Raw genomic sequence first — 20,368 nt, 5'->3', positions numbered from 1 at the left:
TAATGTTACTCTGATTTCGGCCTAATATCTACGTAACTATTTAGGACTAGTGGTCCCTCAGTAGAGGAAATCCGACTGTAAATATGTAATTGAAATTATAAGTTTAAACATTATTATAGTTCTATTGCCAAAGACTATGCTTTTTTAATCACAGATTTTGCGAAGGCTTCCCTATAGACAAATAATATTAAAGACAAACCATATATTATACGACTTTAACGATAAACAAAACAGTCTAAATGCGTGTGGGTGTCACATACATGGTAGTATGTATTGTTTTTTTTTTCACTAATGTATTTTTTATGCATAATTAAAAAAAAATAGCATTGTGCACTCCTTCTCTATATTCTCTATAAGTGTGTGAAATTTCATACTCCTCCGTCCTTGCAATTTTCGTAAAACCCCTTTTTACGAAAATTTACACGCTACTACACGTATTACTGCTATACTTATTACTGCTACACGTACATATTATATTATATAGATTTAACTAAAAACAAAGTCTCCAAAATATCCTTCGTAAATCCCTTCGTAATGTACAAGGGTTTTTCAATAACAGCCACTACATAATAATCCACACTCCATTTTAGTGACTAGTAAGATATTTTTATTGCTTAGTCACGTTTATTAAGCTAGATTATCGTAGCTCATAAAGGTTTAAGGATATTACTATTTGTAAAGGTCGATCGAGTGGCCGGTGCCAGATTTCCCTTTGCTCCTATTAAAACCTATAGATATAGACATTGACAAGTTTTTGTAATGTAATGTAATGTAAGTAATGGTTCCTCTATATAAAAAAAATGTATGCGTTACAAATGCATTAAACAAATAACCGTGGGAAAATACCTTTACCTTTTGTTACTTATAAACAAATTTAATTTTCATCGTCAACTTTTCATTATGTATGTTTTATAATATTTTGAATAAAAAATAATTAAGTGAAAAAAGCCATTATTAATCTCGGCTTTAGACGACAATAATCTGTATTCTCAAAGACTTACCATTCGCCCCACCAGGCTTCCGTCTGACGAACCTATTAGGGGGCCTCTCATTCCGTCGCGGGGCTGCGGTGGTGGCCGGCCGTGTCTCGTTCCGTTTAGTGTATTTAGAATCTCCACGCTGAACCTTTTCGATGTCCACCTCAGGCTGTACGACTGGAGGTCTTGTCCGCCTCTGGAAGGTTCGTTTTGGCAGCTGCGAAAAAAAATGACGGTTAGTTTTTTTTTTGTATTTTGTATAATCTGGATCGACCTAAATTGACAGAAAACAAATCAAAATTCGATTTCAAGACAAATTTAACATTTTTAAATATAGCAATACTAACATTTGTAAGTTTAATATAATATTATTATAATCGTAAAGAGAAAAATAAAATATTGACATTTTTAAACATACTACGCTATAAAATTTTCTGTACAATTATTTACAAAAAAAAAAAAAAAAATGTCACACGGTGTCAACGTTTCCATTGCGGTCGTGATTTCATACAATAAGAATGTTATATACCTATTCTGAGGATTGTGTTTGTAAATACAAACTTTTTATACTTATAGGCATACATAAATAATATTAAATTACGTTTAATCGAATTCATTTAATATTGTTTGTTGTGTAAGCAATTATATCTTGTTAAAGCTACATAAAGTATAATTTATCTTGGCATTATGAATTAAACGTTGATCAAAGTAATCTTTGATGTAAAATGGCGCGAAAATTCAACTTGTCTTAATTTCCTTCTTTTTTTAAACTTTCAATAACTGACGCATACAACATTTTGTTTACTAAAATTATAGGATTGAATTTATTACAAATTACTAGCTAGCTGTATATTGCCGCGGTTTGTTTTGAGTATAATTAGCAACGAATTACAAAGAAGGTCACAGTGCGTACGCGTGATTAGTAATACTTGAGAATGCAATGCTGAGCTTGGTTTGGTTGCGGTTTTAAAATTACCTGACATGAATACTAAATATAAATAAATTAATTTATTAAAAAAAACATTACATTAGGAATAAGCGTAGGTATCAAAATACTTTTTTTAAAATTATCGATCGCAAACATGCTTAGAATTGCTAACCATAAGTTTTTTTTATTTATTGCTAAGATGGGTGAACGAGCTCACAGCACACCTGGTGTTAAGTGATTACTGGAGCCCATAGACATCTACAATGTAAATGCGCCACCCACCTTCGGATATAAGTTCTAAGGTCTCAGTATAGTTACAACGGCTACCCCACCCTTCAAACCGAAACGCATTACTGCTTCACGGCAGAAATAGGCAGAAATAGGTGGTACCTACCCGTGCGGACTCACAAGAGGTCCTACCACCAGCTTTATGTAAATTAGGTACATAGGGAATTAAAATTAGAGTATAGTAGATTGTGATCGCACATAAGCTTACATTCATTGACGACGCATATTCTCGAAGTTAACACGCCATTTGTTTTCAAGATCATATAGGTTGATTATGAGGTAAATTAAAGCAGCAAGTTTAGGCTTTATTTAAATGAGTCTTCAAATATTTACTGATCAAGGTCCAACCTACGCAACGTGTGCTATGTAATTTATATGTTCAAGTTTCACAATAATCTCATGGTATTTAAATACATAAATAGTAAAATTTGTCATTCCAACGAAACTTTTAACGTCTGGCTTGAAGAGGTACTTTACAAGTTTAATATATATATATTGAAGAAATTGTTTTCGGCGTACCTAATATGAAACTTATATATTGTTATTTATCTATGGGACAGCTGATAAGCAATGAGATTGCGAATACAATACCTCGTCTCTCAAAGTGAGGTCTATGGGCTCTGATAACCACTTAATACCAGGTTGTACGAGTGCTCATCCATTCATTCATTTGCAGAATATAAGATAGGAATACAACATATTATTACAGAGATATAAGCATATTTCGTATTTGCCGGCATATTGCTTCATGCTTCGTGTTTTTTTTTTGTCAAACGGAGACATGTACAATATCTAACAAATTGAACACACCAAAATTTTCGTGATACTCAAAATAAGTGTAAACAACGTTATCTGTAAAGTACCTATTTCAAATGTCTAAAATATATTCGTAAAAATAATTATAATTTATTTTATACAGTACATAGTCCAAACTAGTAACAATTTTTTTTTCTTTCTTTTAATTAGTTAGTGAAAATTAATACAGACATAGAATAACTAAACAAAAAAGAGAAAACCAACTAATTGTAAAAACAGAAAACGCGTCCCACGATCGATTTTGGGCACGCTGCTTTTGGCGCGAAACTACGAATAACGCGCCGCGTACAGTGACAAGAGAAGCGGGCGTGATAGCGGAATTTATAATTTCAAAAAAATAATAATAATTCAAAACAAAACTTTACTTGTTGCGACACTGTAATCATTACTAACATTAGTTATACATATTTTATAACCATGGTTCCGAAAAAGAAGATGATGCCTTCACTTCACTTTTTTCTTTTAATATCTTTTTTTTATAGAATATGTCTTGGTTATTTATAAATAAATATTTCTTCTTGAAAAAACATTTATCTTATTCAAAAAACACTTAACAAAAACGACTGAGGTTTGTTTTTTGGGAGCTGCAACGGATTAATGGCATTTCAAATAATTTCAATGGGGAAAATTGCTTTGAGATACGGGCAATTTAACATAAGAGCACGGGTGAGTCCGCACGGGTAGATACCACCGCCCTGCCTATTTCTGCCGTGAAGCAGAAATGCGTTTCAGCTTCAAGGGTGGGGCAGCCGTTGTAACTATACTGAGACCTTAGAACTTATATCTCGAACGAATTAAATTCGTATGGCGAGGTGCCACTGTATCATGTTCTCTATAAGTCATTATTAATAAACATAAAAATATATATTTCACAGGTGTACTTTTTTTGTTTATCGCGGACCCGCTCATGGAATCACAAAGCATACCTACCTTGAGACATGAGGTCAAAGCCTAATTTGTATTATGTAAGGCCTGTCTTATCGTTCAAGCCATTTCGGGATTGATGGTATCTAAGCGGGCTCACAATACCTTCTATCAACTTCGAGTGGATCCCTTAGATTCCTTTTCCCCAAAAATGGGATGATGCGAATCTAGACCGAGAACACAGTAATTTTTTTTCCTACCTATTCGCTGGTAGCCTAGTGCTGGCTAAATTCGCTGGTACCTAAGTCAATTCACGATGATCATACTTTTTTTTTTTTTTTTTTTTTTTTTTTTTTTTTTTTTTTTTTTTTTTTTTTTTTTTTTTTTTTTTTTTTTTTTTTTTTCCTACCTAAGCTGATAGCCCTAGCGGCTATTTCAGCGTAGCCTAACTTTAGTAGGTGAGCTCACGGGGCTCAAACCTGACGATGTTGCTAACACGAACCCTAGCAAGAGTCGTGCTTCGCAGAATCTACCACCGGATCGGAAACGCGACCCACTGAGAAGATCCGGCGAGAAACTCAGTGGGCTGTGTCTGAGAGTTAATTTACTCGTCGAGCCCTTCGTCGCAAGCGACGGGTTCGACGAGAACGGTGACCGGTGCTTGAAGTACCTAAAAGCACCGTTAGTGGATCGGGAGGATCCGAGATGACGTATTTTGGGCGACGTCGACTGCTTTCCATTCTGTCCGCAGGATCGGGAATGTAGTTACCGGCGGCCACGATGAGAGGGTTCTCGTGTCGTGCCGCTTTATCGAAGTGGCGCATGGACGCCGACTGCAGATACTTACTGATGGACTCTAAGTCCAGGTCGTCATGGAGGTCGACGTTCCTGACGAACCACGGGGCTCCGACGGCTATCCTGCAAAAACGGGATTGAATAATTTGAAAGGATTTTAAGTGTATGCGGGCCGCGTGAGCGAACACTACACTTGCATAGGTCATGACGGGGCGTATGCAAGTTTTGTAGAGTGTCACCTTATTTCTAAGGGACATTTTACTTCGCCTACATATCATCGGGTAGAGACGTCCTAGGATGAAGGCGGCACGATCGCGTACCGTCTTGATGTGGGGGCGGAATGTCATCCTACTGTCGAGGGTGACGCCTAAATATTTGACCTTCGGGGCCCACGGTATGGGCTGGTCGTACATCGTGATTGGGCGAACGGCGGGGGCGGGGGTGTTGACGCGCCTAGTCGGGAGAGGGATGCTCAGCGTGGTGTTCGGAGGGCGACCCCTTTTGAAGAGCACCGCTGTGCTTTTCGTGGGGTTAATGTCGATGCGCCACTTCCGGAACCACTGTCCCATGGTGGTAGCTGCGGTCTGAAGTCGTCGATGAAGCAACGCCTTCTTCCTACACGAGTAGTAGATGGCGGTGTCATCGGCGAAGAGCGCCAGATGGGTCTCCGGAGACCGGGGTATATCATTGATATACAAACTAAATAGTAACGGGGAGAGGGCGGAGCCTTGCGGGACTCCGGCTGTGACGTGACGGGGCCGGGAACGCGTTCCCTCGACTCGATATCGGAACGAACGGTTCGACAAGTAGTCTCGTATGATGAGCACGAGTCTGTCTGGCACTCCCATGTTATACAGTTTGTATATCAAACCGTTGTGCCAGACTTTGTCGAACGCCTTCGCTATATCGAAGAAGAGGGCTCCTGTCGGAATGGGTTTCCGCCTGTTCAGCCCTAGTAAGATGTGCTCCGTGAGGCGGTGCACTTGATGGACGCACGAGTGTCTGGCGCGGAATCCAAACTGCTCGTCTATAAGAATTTTATTCGCGGATACGAAGTCCCAGAGGCGTTTACGAAGGAGCCGTTCGTATAGTTTGCCTATCGCCGGGAGGAGACTGATGGGGCGGTAACTCGCGGTTTCGTTCTTCGGTTTGCCCGGCTTGTGTATGCCGATAACGTCCGCTTCTTTCCACGCCGCGGGAAAGATGCAGTTCGTCATAGCAGCATTTAATATGGTGGCCAACATCGTTATCAGTTGGGCTGGTAACAATTTAAGCGCGCGGTTGCGGATGCCGTCGGAGCCGGGAGCTTTCCGTGGTTGTAGGCTATCGATCGCCTCCTTGACCTCGGAAGTGGTAATGGGGGGTAACGCGTCCGAGGGCGGCAGGGAAGCTCTGCGCTCGACCTCCCTGTCGACGAACTCGGTGTGTTCGGGGTCCGCGTGTTGAGTGCTGGTGGTGCACTGCTCTTGCAGTGCATCGGCCAGCAACTCTGCCTTGTCATCGTCATCGTAAGCCGGTGGTTGGCCTGAGGGGCGTACGAGAGGCGGCATAGTGGCTATAGTTTCGGACTTGAGGGTCCTAGCTAGTTGCCAGTATGCTTGGTGAGTGGGCGCGAGTTCTTTTAAATAACTATCCCAGTTTTCGTTTCGGGCGTCGCTCAAGCGGGACTTGACCTCCCGCTGTAAGCGACGCATCCGAGTCCGGTTTGAATCCGTGGGATATCGATCGTAGGCCCAGATTGCCGCGTTCCTAACTCTAACGAGGTCCCTAAGATCGGGGGAAAGTCTGATGCGGTGGAAGCAGTCCTCCACATCAACTTGCTTTGAAGATCTTGTGATCGCCGTCGAGACGTGATCAGTGAAGATGTTTATGGATTCGACGGTATCCTCGGGGGATGGAGTTGAATCCGGGCCGCAAGGGAGGATTGGTGGAGCGGTGTCAGCTAAGCACGTGCCCAGCTTCTTCCAATCCACCATGGTCCTCGTATCTGGTTCGCGGTTGAGTGGGCGACCGAGCTGCATGACGACAGGTCGGTGGTCTGAGTCGAGTTCTGACATTGCCTCGATGGAGCGTAAGCGCAGAGTTACGTTCCTCAGCAGTGCCAGATCTATTGTGCTCGGACGACGCGCGGCGTTGTACGGATAGCACGTGGGGGTCGGGGGGTTGAATACTTCGAATGTGAGGTCGTCTATGAACGCGTCGAGACGCCTACCGTTCACATTCGTGCGATGGCAGTTCCACCTAGTGTGGTGGCAATTTAAATCGCCTGCCAGGATGACCGCGTCCCCCATACCGAACAGTGTCTCGAGGTCACTGCTCAGGAGGGGTTTGTCAGGGGGGAGATAAACGGATGCGATGACGATCGGCTGGTGTCCCGTCAGCGCGATGCGGCACACTGACGCCTCGATATGTAAGAGCGAGGGAGTATCGAGAGGGACGCAGTGCAGGGCCCTCCTATAGTAAATGACAGTCCCGCCCTTGCGGGCGGAGAGTCTGTCATTCCTAACCATGACGTAATTCGCGACTTTGGGGTCGCGACGCGAGGGCTTTAGGAAGGTCTCCTGCACCAGAAGGATGTCGATGAGGTTATCGCGGAGAAACTCATATACTTGATCGCGCTGACGCGCGAGTCCGTTAGCATTATAAAATGCTAACTTTATGGAACGCGGTTTTTCCCTACCGTTGCACGCCATTGATTACCGGTAATCAAACCAGCGTGCGCTGGACGGACTCGATGACGTCGATGTACTCGAACGTCGCGTTTAGGCGGTCTTCGGCCGTGACCGCTCTGCGCATGGCGTAGGCGAACGCACGCATGCGGTCGATATTTATCGCGGCGATATAATCGCGCACGATTGAGAATTCGTTAACGGCAGGCCGCGCGGGGCCGGGGCGAGGCGCGGGACCGGGCGCGGGGGCGGGGCGCGGCGCGAGCAGGGGCTGGGGTGCCGGTGGCTTTCCTGCCAACGTGAGCGGCAGCGGTTTTGCCCACGCGGAGACGGTGGGCACCGGTGCCGGCACGAAGGCAGGTTTCGGCGCGCGGGGCGCCGAAGTCTTTGGGCCGACGGTTTTTGGAGGCGCGTTGGCCAGACGCTTCCGCGGGGCCTTGGGGCATCCGCGGTAGTTGGCTGTGTGGCCCTGCTTCTGGCAGAGCACACAGCTCGGTGGTTCAGTCGCTGTCTCTTTGACCCGCGAACAGTCGGCTGTCGCGTGGTCGCCGAGGCACTTTACGCACCGATGATCATACCTTTATCTAGATTGTTTAAATATGACATTTTCATTTCTGTCAGAACACAGATACAACAAAAACCAAATATGTACACCGAAGAACAAGTCTGTTGTGTTGGTAGCTATGACTCACGGTTGCTATTATAGTTGTAGAACTGGTTAGTTTTATTTATTTGATCTTAGTTCTTATTATTGTATTCATTAGCACGTTACTTAAACGCAAAAACACGTATTGTTTTTTTTCATTTTTTGTCATTGTTCGTTTGTTTTCGAGCTATATCTTCAATATATCGAAGGGTAAAGGGCTATTTGGTTTAAACAACGTTTTCGCCACTTTACAAGAGAACCATTTAAGGATTAAAATTTGGAAAAAATATCTTAATAAACTATTAGACTGGGACTAATTTAATTGAAGTTCGATTAAAAACATCGAATTGTTGATGCTAATACCAAATAAAACGGACCTTTAATTACAAAATATCGCTTAAGCCAAACTGCCTTTCAATCCTCGATATGAAGAATTCGTGAGAAAGGTCTTTATTAAAATCGGAGCGAAACAAAAATGTAATGGAAGGTGAAGCCTCAATTACAACTAATAGCGTTTTAAGTCTATTATTCTAATGAATATGAATAGGATGAAAGGCGATCGTATGCAGCAGAGATGCGAATGTTGCGATGGATGTGTGGAGTAACGATAATGGATAGAATACGGAATGAATATGTTAGAGGAAGCCTGAAAGTGGCACCTGTGATAGAGAAGCTAAGAAGTGCGCGTTTGGGATGGTATGGACATGTGATGAGACGAAATGAAAATAAGGTTGGTAAGAGAGTGTTAACTATGAGTGTGGAAAGAGATAGAGGAAGAGGTAGACCTAAGAAGAAATGGATGGGTTACGTGAAAGACGATATGTGTAAGAAGGGAGTGAGCGAAGAAATGGTATGTGATAGAGGAGTGTGGAAGAAGAAAACATGTTGCGCCGACCCCAGGTGACTAGGAGAAGGGCAGGACAATGATTCTAGTGAATAAATAAATGATCTATCATGCAACTGTAATAAATGTTGGAATTAGTTTATAACAGGGTAAAATAAATAAATAAAAAGTAAAAATGAATAAAACGAAATTAAAATCACATTAAAATTTTTAAACAAATGCTTAGTAGTTTTTTTTTAGTTTTTGCTGGCATCACACATATTGCAAAACATCAATGATTTAAGTAAATACAAATAAAATAAAAATATGATCGTTTGTCCGCATCAAATACCATTAGCCGTTGTTTTTTCAATGGTAATATAGTTTTAAATCGTTTTTATTGCCGTTTCTGTGAAAGTTTTCATGTTCTAGTTGTAACTATTAAAAGCTTCAGTTTATGTCAGGTGTCATTGATAAGCATAGATCAGCCGACGTACTACGCAATGAAGACGTTAGAATACGTTAGCGCGGCAGATGCCAAATTAATTCCTTACAAGTTCATCGCGAAATCGAAGCCAGTTCTCCATCTTGACGTATAAAACTACAAAACCTGTCTACTTAATTGTAGTCTGTGTAATTATTAGGAAATTATTTCCTAAAATTATAGAAATTTCTAAACTATTCAAACTCTATACTACACTAACAACAGCCATCTTCGAATAATTTTAAGCATTTTTATTTAGTGTTTTTTTTTCGCTTTTCGCAAGACTTAGACATAGTTAAAAATAATTTTACCGTTGTACTTTCATTATTCTTTACGATTCAGTCTTCAATGACCACGAAACATGTAAAGTATCCGTGAGCTTCAGAAATAATGTAATAAGCATTAAATCGTTACTGTTTTAATATTTTTAATTTTATAGTCGTTTTCTTATGAAGATGTTAGAATAAGAGTGACGTTCAATAATGCTCATCCAATATTCACCTAACCGTAGGTATGAATGGAAAACCAAGCCCAGGGCTCCCGGCGACCGCGACAAGCCGAAATAAAACGCAATACCTTTATATCTTCTCGTAATTATTAAGAAACCAGTCAATAATTGCGTTCGAAGATCCAATGTTGTTCACCTTGAGAGACACAGAGTAATCTGTGTCGTGTCGCGTTTGTAAATATTTTATTAATAAAACGTTTCCACGCGAGCACTAATTGTCCATTCAGTTGATTTAACATCTACGGATATAAGTTGTGATTCTGATTTTGAATCTGTTTTATGATGGCGTGTTGTTAATGTAGGAATTGTGTAAAGGAAAAACAGGTTAACAGAGAAAGCTATTTTTTTCTGCCCACCTAATGGCCAGTCGCCTCGAGGGGTTATTCTGGCTTCAACTTATTTGGCGAGGCTCAGACCGAGAGATTACGCAAGCGTTTGCCCTAACAAGAGCAGTGCTTCGCTGAATTTACTACAAGATAGGAATCGCGACCCCACGGAGAAGATCCGGTGAATTTAGTGCCTATGAGCTAGCTCGTCTGTCGCATCCGACGAGTTTGACGAGAATGGTGACGATATTTTCAATTTTTTTCTAGTGATAGGACCTCTTGTGAGTCCGCACGGGTAGGTACCACCACCCTGCCTATTACTGCCGTGAAGCAGTAATGCGTTTCGGTATGAAGGGTGGGGCAGCCGTTGTAACTATACTGAGACCTTAGAACTTATATCTCAAGGCGGGTGGCGCATTTACGTTGTAGATGTCTATGGGCTCCAGTAACCACTTAAAACCAGGAGTGCAGTGAGCTCGTCGAAAAAAAATTTTTACAAAATCTAGTGAAACTACACTTTTGTTTTACGGAAAACCGCATGTAACTAATCGAAAATATAACCGAATCGGCTACCTCCTTTTTATTCAATAAAAAGCCAACAAGATTGGCAAAGACTTCACACGCGATAGCACTGAGGACCCATTTCATTCTCTTACGGGATAAGTCCTATATAAAGAAAGTATTAATTTAAGGAAAATATTTAATTTTTATCAATTCACGGAGTTTATTAGTTTCGGGTGGAAGTGAAGCTTTCATAAGTATTCTATCTCATTCTCTCACAGGCAAAATGTTATATCTCTTTTTACTGTCGCTTTTTGAGTGACATTGCCGTTTCGTCGAATTAAAAATATCAACGGCGTTTCAGTAGTTTTTACTGCAAAAGTTATACTTTCTTTATATAGGACTTATCCCGTGAGAGAATGAAATGGGTCCTCACTTCTATCGCGTGTGAAGTCTTTGCCAATCTTGTTGGCTTTTTATCGAATAAAAAGGAGGTAGCCGATTCGGTTATATTTTCGATTAGTTGTATGCGGTTTTCCTTAAAACAACAGTGTAGTTTAACTAGATTTTATAATTTTTTTTGGACGAGCTCACTGCCCTCCTGGTATTAAGTGGTTACTGGAGCCCATAGACATCTACAACGTAAATGCGCCACCCGCCTTGAAATATAAGTTCTAAGGTCTCCGTATAGTTACAACGGCTGCCCCACCCTTCAGACCGAAACGCATTACTGCTTCGCGGCAGAAATAGGCAGGGTGGTGGTACCTACCCGTGCGGACTCACAAGAGGTCACTAGTAAATTAATATATCTAAATGAGCATTACGCGGAACCCAAGGGCATAGTTAACAATGAAAAACAAGTCTCATTTTATTATACGCAATTAAAACTTTTAGACATACCATAAACAGAATCTTTTATGTCGACTATTATTACAAAACACAGATTAAAAGCCATCAAAGCTCAACATAGAATACGTCCCACGTTCGATATCGTCACGCGATCTGAAATCACTTGAATACAAAATCTTTTGTAATATTCCAAAGTTGAGTTTACCTTGAAATTTGCATATTGAAATACGCGTAACGGAAATCATGCGGATAACGTGGCGATTTGGAATTTTTGGTATCACAGATGTTGGTTTATTTTTCGTCCGGTTACCGAACTGTGATGTTCGCGCGTCAATATTGGACGCGCGTGGTGGTACCAAACTCCTACATAATAGCAACAAATAAATAATTTCTTTAATTTGAAGGGTTATTCTCATATATCAATGAGATATGTAAGGGAATCTATGTTTGTATTATTCCTTTCGCTGATGTCTCTCATATCCAAACAGGTCTTTTGTTGATCTTTAATTAGTTTTCCACGAACGTATGTTTTGATGTAACCTCATACAATTGCTCTCTGCAAAAAGTTTTCAGGGAAGAATATCATTTGATATTAAGTTTTTTTTTAATAGTAATGTTCAAATAATGTATATAGTTAAATAATATTTATATAAAAGTATCTGGTGTTTCTAATAGTGCTGAGTTTTCGATACCTGCTAGTAGCCGTAACAATTTTGCGCAAGACTTGTGGCAAAAAAAAAACCATATAAGTTGAGAAATAGAAAAAAAATGTTGCGACAAAATTGGTTTTCTAATAAATTGCTCGTAGATTCATTAACGAATTCACGGCGAATTTATTTATTAATTCAGTACAATAAATACTACAATGAAAATGCCACGCAATAAATACCTAAATAAAACACACAAATCAATGTCAAATTTGACATGTGTCAATGCGATAGTGCTTCAATGGCGTATGAATGAATTACGCAGTAACCTTTAAATTATACGGATTTAAACGTACGTGACCGAATGGCCAAGTTTTTTGAACAGATGCGATTTAATTATACAGCGTCTGTCCTTGTAATGCTCGATTGCCGTGAATCAACGTTGAGGAATTTAAATGTATGGTATTAATTATTATTAGTAGAAATGTTTCAGGTCTTTTATTATCTACTGTATAATAAGTGCGATGCAACCAACCTAAGTTTTTGTTTTATTTTGTCCACTTGAACAGCTAAAGACAACGTAGCCCAAACAGCCTATTATTGAAAAACTGAAGTCAGCCTTTTGGCGGGAGCGCGAAGTTTTGCCGCTTTTTTTGTTAGCCCGCTGAATTCTCAATAAATGAAAAACATTTTATTGAACCCTTATTTTATCTAATCTCATCTCATTTAATTTCATCCCAATTTATTATAGTCAAATATATCAAATAAATCAACTTCAGCTCATTTCGCGCCATTTCATTTTTCATATAACAGAGTATTTTATTTAAACATAACATTTAATAATGTCGTAGCTATTGAACAGAAATTAAATTTTAAACAAAGCTCTCAGGTAAATGATTGTCAATTGAGTTTTTGAAAATGATTGAGACACCAATGATATTTTCGGAAGAAACTGAGAAACAAAGTCTAGCAATTTTGTCCTACGTCTCTTTCATACAAAACGAACCAAAATTAATATCCGGCCAGCTACAATAAAGCTACAGCTTTAGCCTTAATGTTTCTACGATACATTAAATGGCATCAACAGTTACTTTTTGTAGTTCGACAAAACAAAAAGATGCACTTAAAGTGAGCCTTCCTTCATACGGAGTCGGTTGAGGCTGCCAAATCAGTATAATAATCTGGTAAAGTGTGTACAAGAAGCTAAATAATACCTACATGCCGAATTGATTACCAGTCGACCTTGTGCACCGTACACGTAGGAATGTAGCTGTAATCACATGCGGCCTCGTCGTATCCACATGGTAACCATAGGTTTTACGAAACAGAAAAAAAACAACGCAAAGGATTAAAAATACTTTGACAGTTTAATGTCGAGTTTTTTGACGTTTCGAAGAATTAAAATTGTTACCTACATATGTAGTGGATGCGGACAATAAAGGTAGTGTTGCAACGAAGCAAACAATTTAAGTTCCTTAAGACGTACTACGTTAATTTCTTTGTGTCAATATTTAGTTGTTTAAAATTGTGAATTATTATATGGAACTGACAGCATATGAAAAACGTCAATTTTTATTTTATTTTACTTGGTCATTATTCCCGCGATCATCGAATAGCATGAAGGAACAGATATAAAATCAATGTTTTTATTTCCTTTACCCACGTACCCACGTAAAGAAAAAAGGTTTATTTCGTAATAATTCCTTGGTATAAAATGAAATTAACTATTAAAACCGAATTGGAACACAGATTAAGCAATACATGTTTTCGTTACGAACAAAAAAAAACCCAATAGAAAACAAACAAAAAGCCCAAACAAAAAGCCAACAACAAAAAGGCTATTAAAAAAGTATTATATCGTCAACAGTCGTCAGTCACGTGCGAATGTTACAACAGCGTGTATTCCACTCATGTCCAACCTTGTACCACATTGTAATAATGTACATGTTTGTTTTATAAATAACTTAAATTGGCGTCTTCAATTCTAATGCGTTGACTGTTGATCAAATTTGTAGATTAAAAAGTACTTTTTTGTATTGTCTATGCTGGTGGAGAAGCAATGGGTTTAAACGCAAACGTCTCTCTTGTTTTCTGATCGATAATATATTATAATACTACAATTAACGTACCTATGACCTAAAATATAATGAATTCCGTAAAACTAAAAACTACGACATTCACACGAAACCACCATTCATCATCTCTTATCATCTTGTTTCTGTCTCTATATTAGTCTATGTTAACCAAAATACTAATGTAATTTTAGTGTGTTTGTAAATAGTTTCTTAGTGCTTTGATAAACAATAAACTAAACTTATTTTATTTTATTTTGACTTAGGTACAGAATCAGAAGAGACGTATTTATAGTTAGGTAATCTATACCTACATACTAAAAAAGGTTATCTGTACACCGATTTATTCGGCCGGTATAAAAATTAAACATCCCTCTTTTAACTTAAAAATAGCGCGATGCCGCTTTATTCATAATAAAACCTTTTCTTCTTAAACAATTGACAAATTACGCAATGAAATCTTATATAAAAATCTCGTTTTTCTTTTTATTCTCATATACAATGTATGAACTAGTTAATTTATTATTAGTTACGATGTACATTTACGATGCCTTTTAATCTACGACTCATGTAACAACACAACAAAAACTTGTTTATATGTAAATGTTGGTGGAACGTATCCGGATCCTGTGTCTTTTATGTTTCATTAATGTTAATTACTGAATATAATCGTCCACATATTTACATACATAATCATTTTGTTTTAAGTAGTCTTGACTTACTAGTTTTAAGTAGTAAACACTCTAGTTAGTAATCTACTCTTGTTTTAAGTAATCTTGACTTATTGGTGGTAGGACCTCTTGTGAGTCTGCACGGGTAGGTACCACCACCCCGCCTATTTCTGCCGTGAAGCAGTAATGCGTTTCGGTTTGAAGGGTGGGGCAGCCGTTGTAACTATACTGAGACCTTAGAACTTATATCTCAAGGTGGGTGGCGCATTTACGTTGTGGACGTCTGTAGGCTCCAGTAACCACTTAACACCAGGTAGGCTGTGAGCTCGTCCACCCATCTAAGCAATAAAAAAAACTTATGTAGTAATGACCATTCTTCATAGGTACAAATTTGAAGTTACAGAAGACTTGAGACATCGTCGAGACGCGTGAGATTTTTTTCGTTTCTTTTTTTAATATGAATATGAATAAACTTAGCTAAATGAAATAATTGAAGCTACTTATTCCCTTTTGTAAGGTTTACAGTGTTTCATTGTAAAATAAACTGACTACAGAACAGTATGAAGAAAACAATTTTTATAAATCTCGGTGATCTAATTAAATTTTATTCAAAATTTATTAGGCAATTACAAGTAATAATATATCAATACGTCAAAATACATTGTTGATATTAGCCTTTTCGTACAAGATTGCCCGTTAGCGATCGCTCGAAAAATTAAAACGCTTGTTGTGCATTTGGCGCATATAGTATGTATAATATATGTATTATTATAGTATATTGTGATAATAATATTTATAAGTAGCACTAGCTTTTGCTCGCGACTCCGTCCGCGTGGAATAGTTACTTTGGCATAACGCTAAATTTTACCCCCCACTTCATTAACGTAGAAAGTGAAAATATTTTGAAACATTCTATATTGGTGCTCCACTTGTATCGGTCTTAGCGTGATGTTATATAACCTATAGCCTTCCTCAATAAATGGGCTATCTGACACTGAAAGATTTTTTCAAATCGGACCAGTAGTTCGTGAGATTAGCGCGTTCAAACAAACAAATTCTTCAGATTTATAATATTATAGCTGTACCCGTCCGCTTCGCTGGGCATTTAAAATTAACATTATTATTTCTCACCCCCACAAAGATTCTCATCATTGACGCCCCTGCAACTGATGTAGGGAGTCCAACACTCATAAACATTAACCTATCCATTAAGTACATGTATTTTCTACATGGATACTAAGTTTCAAGTCAATCGCATGCATGGTTCAGTAGTTATAGCGGAACAACCGTAAAAACCACTCTAGATTTATATATTAGTACTAGCTGACCCGGCAGACTTCGTAGTGCCTCAATCGACAAATAAAAGACCTAAACTTTTGTATAAAATATACTTAAAAGAAACAAAAGCAATCCGTCCGACGCGGGACACATCAAAGGAAAAACAAAATTGTTATTTTTATTTCATTCCGAAATTTTTCATATTTATTTACCTTTTAAACCTTTTCTGGACTTTTACAAATAATTCAAGACCAAAATTAGCCAAATCGTTCCAGCCGTTCTCGAGTTTTAGCGAGACTAACGAACAGCAATTCGTTTTTATATATTATATAGATAATATTAATAATTGACGACGTATTTGCGTGAAAGACGTATATGTGTAAGAGGGGAGTGAGCGAAGAAATGATATATGATAGACGAGCATGGAAGGAGTAAACATGTTGCGCCGACCTTAGGTGACTGGGAGAAGGACAGGAGAATGATGATGATAATATTAATAATCGACATCAAAGATAGAGAAAGATATTTAATATGCATGCGGGATCACAGTATACATTGACAGTTCAAAGATACGCGAAATACTTTGACATAGAATTTCATTCACGTCGCGCTATCGGATTCCGGTCGCGCCTCTGTTAGCGTAATAGACCGGTCCGGAGGCGGTCAGGTGTTTGTGGTACGCACATTGTCCGAAAGATAATTGTTTTGTTCGTTGTTCGAATATCAAGACGGAATATATTCAAAAAACAAACGGATTAAGTTCTTTTTTTTTTAAAGCAATTGACAATGATGTTTAATTCAATACTTATCTTTGCTTAGATACATACGCTTGACTATCTATAACATTTATAAAGAAATTGTAATGAAGATATACAAAATTTTTGCTGTAGGTATTTATAATTTATTTCATGAAAATGTATATTAAGAATCATATTTTTATACAATTTTATATAAGTATACATCACAACAAATGATATAGACGCGTCTGCATACATTACGTTTTGGTAAACAATGCACAAACAAATTAGTAAATGCAATACAATGACATACAGAATGTCATTTTGGAAAACCGGTGAAACGATATTTTTTACCGCAGATTACGTAAGTGAATTATTAGATAACATTAGCGTTGGTTAGACATCTCATTTGACGGTGAAAGCTGATTTCTCCGGCTGGATGCTGTGAAACCGGGCACGTCGGTTTGCTTAAGCACTCGCTCGATTTGAAGTTGCTTTTCCTTTAATACTTTTTCCGTTCGCAAAAACTTCGCATTTGAGAAATACGCGAACGGGCCAATGATCAAGATTGTAACGAATACTAGTTTAGGTGTTTGAGCTAAATAAATACAGGAATACCAAAAGACAGGTTACCGAGGGCGTTGTTGCAACAAATAAGCTAAACAAAAAAAAAGTAACAGATTAAATGTTGACATTAAAAAAGTCGCGATTTCAACATTTTTCTTATGCTGTAAAAGTCAGATGAACGGCTAATCGGATGTTAAGTGGTCACTAATGTTGGAGGAGGAGATGAAACATACTAAACATATACGAACACTATTTTAGTAGAAAGTAAATCCGATGTTATGCTTGCGGTTTTGATAATTATTTAGCTTGTACTGTAGACGGTGTACAGTACTGTAGAGATGGAGAGAAAGGATATAAAGAGGACGTCAAATATCACAAACGAATAGCTAATAACGAAATGTTTCGCATCGCTGACAATCAAGTAAAAAAAAAAAACAAACTCCTGAGCGCAGGACTCATTTGACACTGTTAGACCACGAATGTGTTTAAAAAATCATATTAAGTGATTAATATTTTTGCACAAAGCATTGTTCATAAAACTTACAGAATTCTGTTGTCCACATTCAACCGTACAATCGAGTTATTAATTTATACATTTTAATATAAAATAAATGCAACACAACTAAAAACAGTTTTACGGTTTTGATCTACATTTTATTTTACACTTTTGACGACCGACGACTGACAATGAGACTTTTGGATAAACAAAAAACATGCGTTTTTTTTTAATTTCGGATAATATAAAATACGTGTTTATGTCGCATCAACGTATCTTGTAAAATTAACGACGATACTTAATTTCTTTATCTTGTTACAGATGATTCTGGATGTGACCTGAATTGAGAAGATCATACCTCCACAAAGCTATGGAGGAAGATCAAGAAACTAGGAAGATGGCCGTATTTTTCAAATAGTAGAAGAAAAGCAAAATGGCGCATGGCAAATTGGAGGCAAATCATAAAAAAAAATTTACAAATAAATTTATAGTATTTTCTTCAGTTTTCGTGTGTCATACATATATTTAAAGCTACTTTTACGGTATGATCTTGCGTTACAAACTTTAACCGTCCGTAAACCACGAAAACTGTAAACTGTCGGAAATAATAAACAATATAGTAAAAAAACCCAGCAAGATTAGATAAGCCGTAAAAGTAGTTTGAATTAAATAAATTCATTTCAATCGAATTCAACTTAATGAGTTTTCTTCTAGTTTCGAAGGTTGTGGTAACTCTAAAAATGAGTTAAATTCGTAGCGTTTACAGTACGATTGAAATGTTATATGATTTGATTCGATTGATTGATTCCGTGGCCAATCATGCTAAGCCATTTCGGGATGTGACAACTTAAAAAAAACTATAACGCCGATAAAAAATTTGAGTAAATGAAGAAAATATAAAACTATAAATCCGAGTTAGAACTTTGAATGTAAAATAAACGATTCAACTTATTGGAATTGTAAATAAAACAGATCAATTATCGTCTTTTCTTTAATGTCCTAATCCTTAGTGTTATCTCCTGCATTTTTCCTTTCAAAACTTTGACGCTTCTTCCTAATCATTAGTATTAAAAAAATATCTGATTCTAAATAGCATAAAAGCCATGATATGCTTAGTTTGAATACGTTGATTTTAATATAGTCGAATCTGAAGTGTTTAGAGCACAATAGCTAACGGGCTAGTTGTTAAATAAGTAAATTTCATATTACATAAATCGTAAATGTATTATAACGTGCATGTGTGCTGCAACAAATTTATTAAAAGTTAATTAAATCAAACAACAAAATAAAATGAAATGGCTATTTCTTGTAGTAAAAAAATTTGGCTTTATGGGCTCATTTCTTTTACCTGTCAAATGAATAATTCAAACAAAAACGTAATTAATGCTAATCCCTTAACATTGGTCAACAATTTAATGACCCTGACTACATTGTCCCACTCTTTGTCTATCCAGTCTTTTTTTGCTAAATATACCCAATGACCTTGTCTCATGTGAGTTTCTGACACCCGTAACACAGGAGAAAATCTTGACTCTCTGGGTCGTCGTATTTCGTATGCTCGTTCACATTCTTATGAAATTTAACCCATAGACACAGCCCACTGAGTTTCTCGCCGGATCTTCTCAGTGGGTCGCGTTTCCGATCCGGTGGCAGATTCTACGAAGCACTGCTCTTGCTAGGGCCAGTGTTAGCAACACCTCCGGTTTGAGCCCCGCGAGCTCACGTACATGTTAGGGTGAAGCTGAAATAGCCTCTCAAGGCTATCAGCATAGGTAGGGAAAAAAATGAACTTATAACAATACGAATAAAGAGCAGGATGTATGGCGTAGGTAGTTTTTGTTCTAGGTATACCTACATCACGATTTGGTCGTATGTAAAGATACCTTGAGTTCTTATTCGACATTAAAGCCGACGTCATAAAGCCGGCGCGGGTGTGAACAATTATGTATATACACATGTTTTAACGCGTGGGAGTTTTCTAATTAACATTTTAAATGAGCGTACAAAATGGATATTGCGTAGAATTTAATCTCAGGTACCTACATATTTTTTTAAATCTAATTAAGAGCTTCATACAACAATACAAACTGTCGGTATTGTTGGAGAACTAGCGAGTCAGTACGGTGGCACCGTTCTGCCTATTTCTGCCGCGTAATGCCGCGGTCCGGTTCGAAAGGTGAGACCGTCATCATGCAATCAATTGCGATTTAGACTTTATGTCTCACGGTAGCGGATTATCGCAGGCAGGCTTTACTTTCAGCTTCGCAAAAAAAATTATGTAATTTTGAACAATGTGGATAAAAAAACAGAAAGGAGCACACACAATGCGGATAGAAGGCTAAAGTCGTATCTATATCGAGGGGTGAAAACTTGGCTTAAGCAAGCTTGTTTTACTGGTGGTAGGACCTCTTGTGAGTCCGCACGGG

General features: G+C 38.2%; 1 protein-coding gene and 1 long non-coding RNA gene across 2 annotated transcripts in view; one reads left to right on the top strand and one right to left on the bottom strand.

Moving 5' to 3' along the window:
- The window catches only part of LOC101743162 (mucin-2), a 150,391-nt gene that overhangs the window by 32,572 nt on the left and 97,451 nt on the right, over positions 1 to 20,368 (bottom strand). The window contains exon 20 of the mRNA XM_038012299.2: positions 1,002 to 1,194. Coding sequence (XP_037868227.1) covers positions 1,002 to 1,194 — 193 coding nt within the window. The remainder of the gene's footprint in view (positions 1 to 1,001; positions 1,195 to 20,368) is intronic.
- On the top strand, positions 1,002 to 18,924 carry LOC101743304 (uncharacterized). The gene is made up of 2 exons (XR_002430176.2): positions 1,002 to 1,212; positions 18,264 to 18,924. It is a non-coding gene; the product is annotated as an uncharacterized LOC101743304 (long non-coding RNA).

Source organism: Bombyx mori, chromosome 8, assembly GCF_030269925.1.
Source record: "Bombyx mori chromosome 8, ASM3026992v2".
NCBI lineage: Eukaryota > Metazoa > Arthropoda > Insecta > Lepidoptera > Bombycidae > Bombyx > Bombyx mori.
The sequence above is the reverse complement of the archived record's forward strand: the minus strand, read 5'-3'. Positions and strand labels throughout refer to the sequence as shown.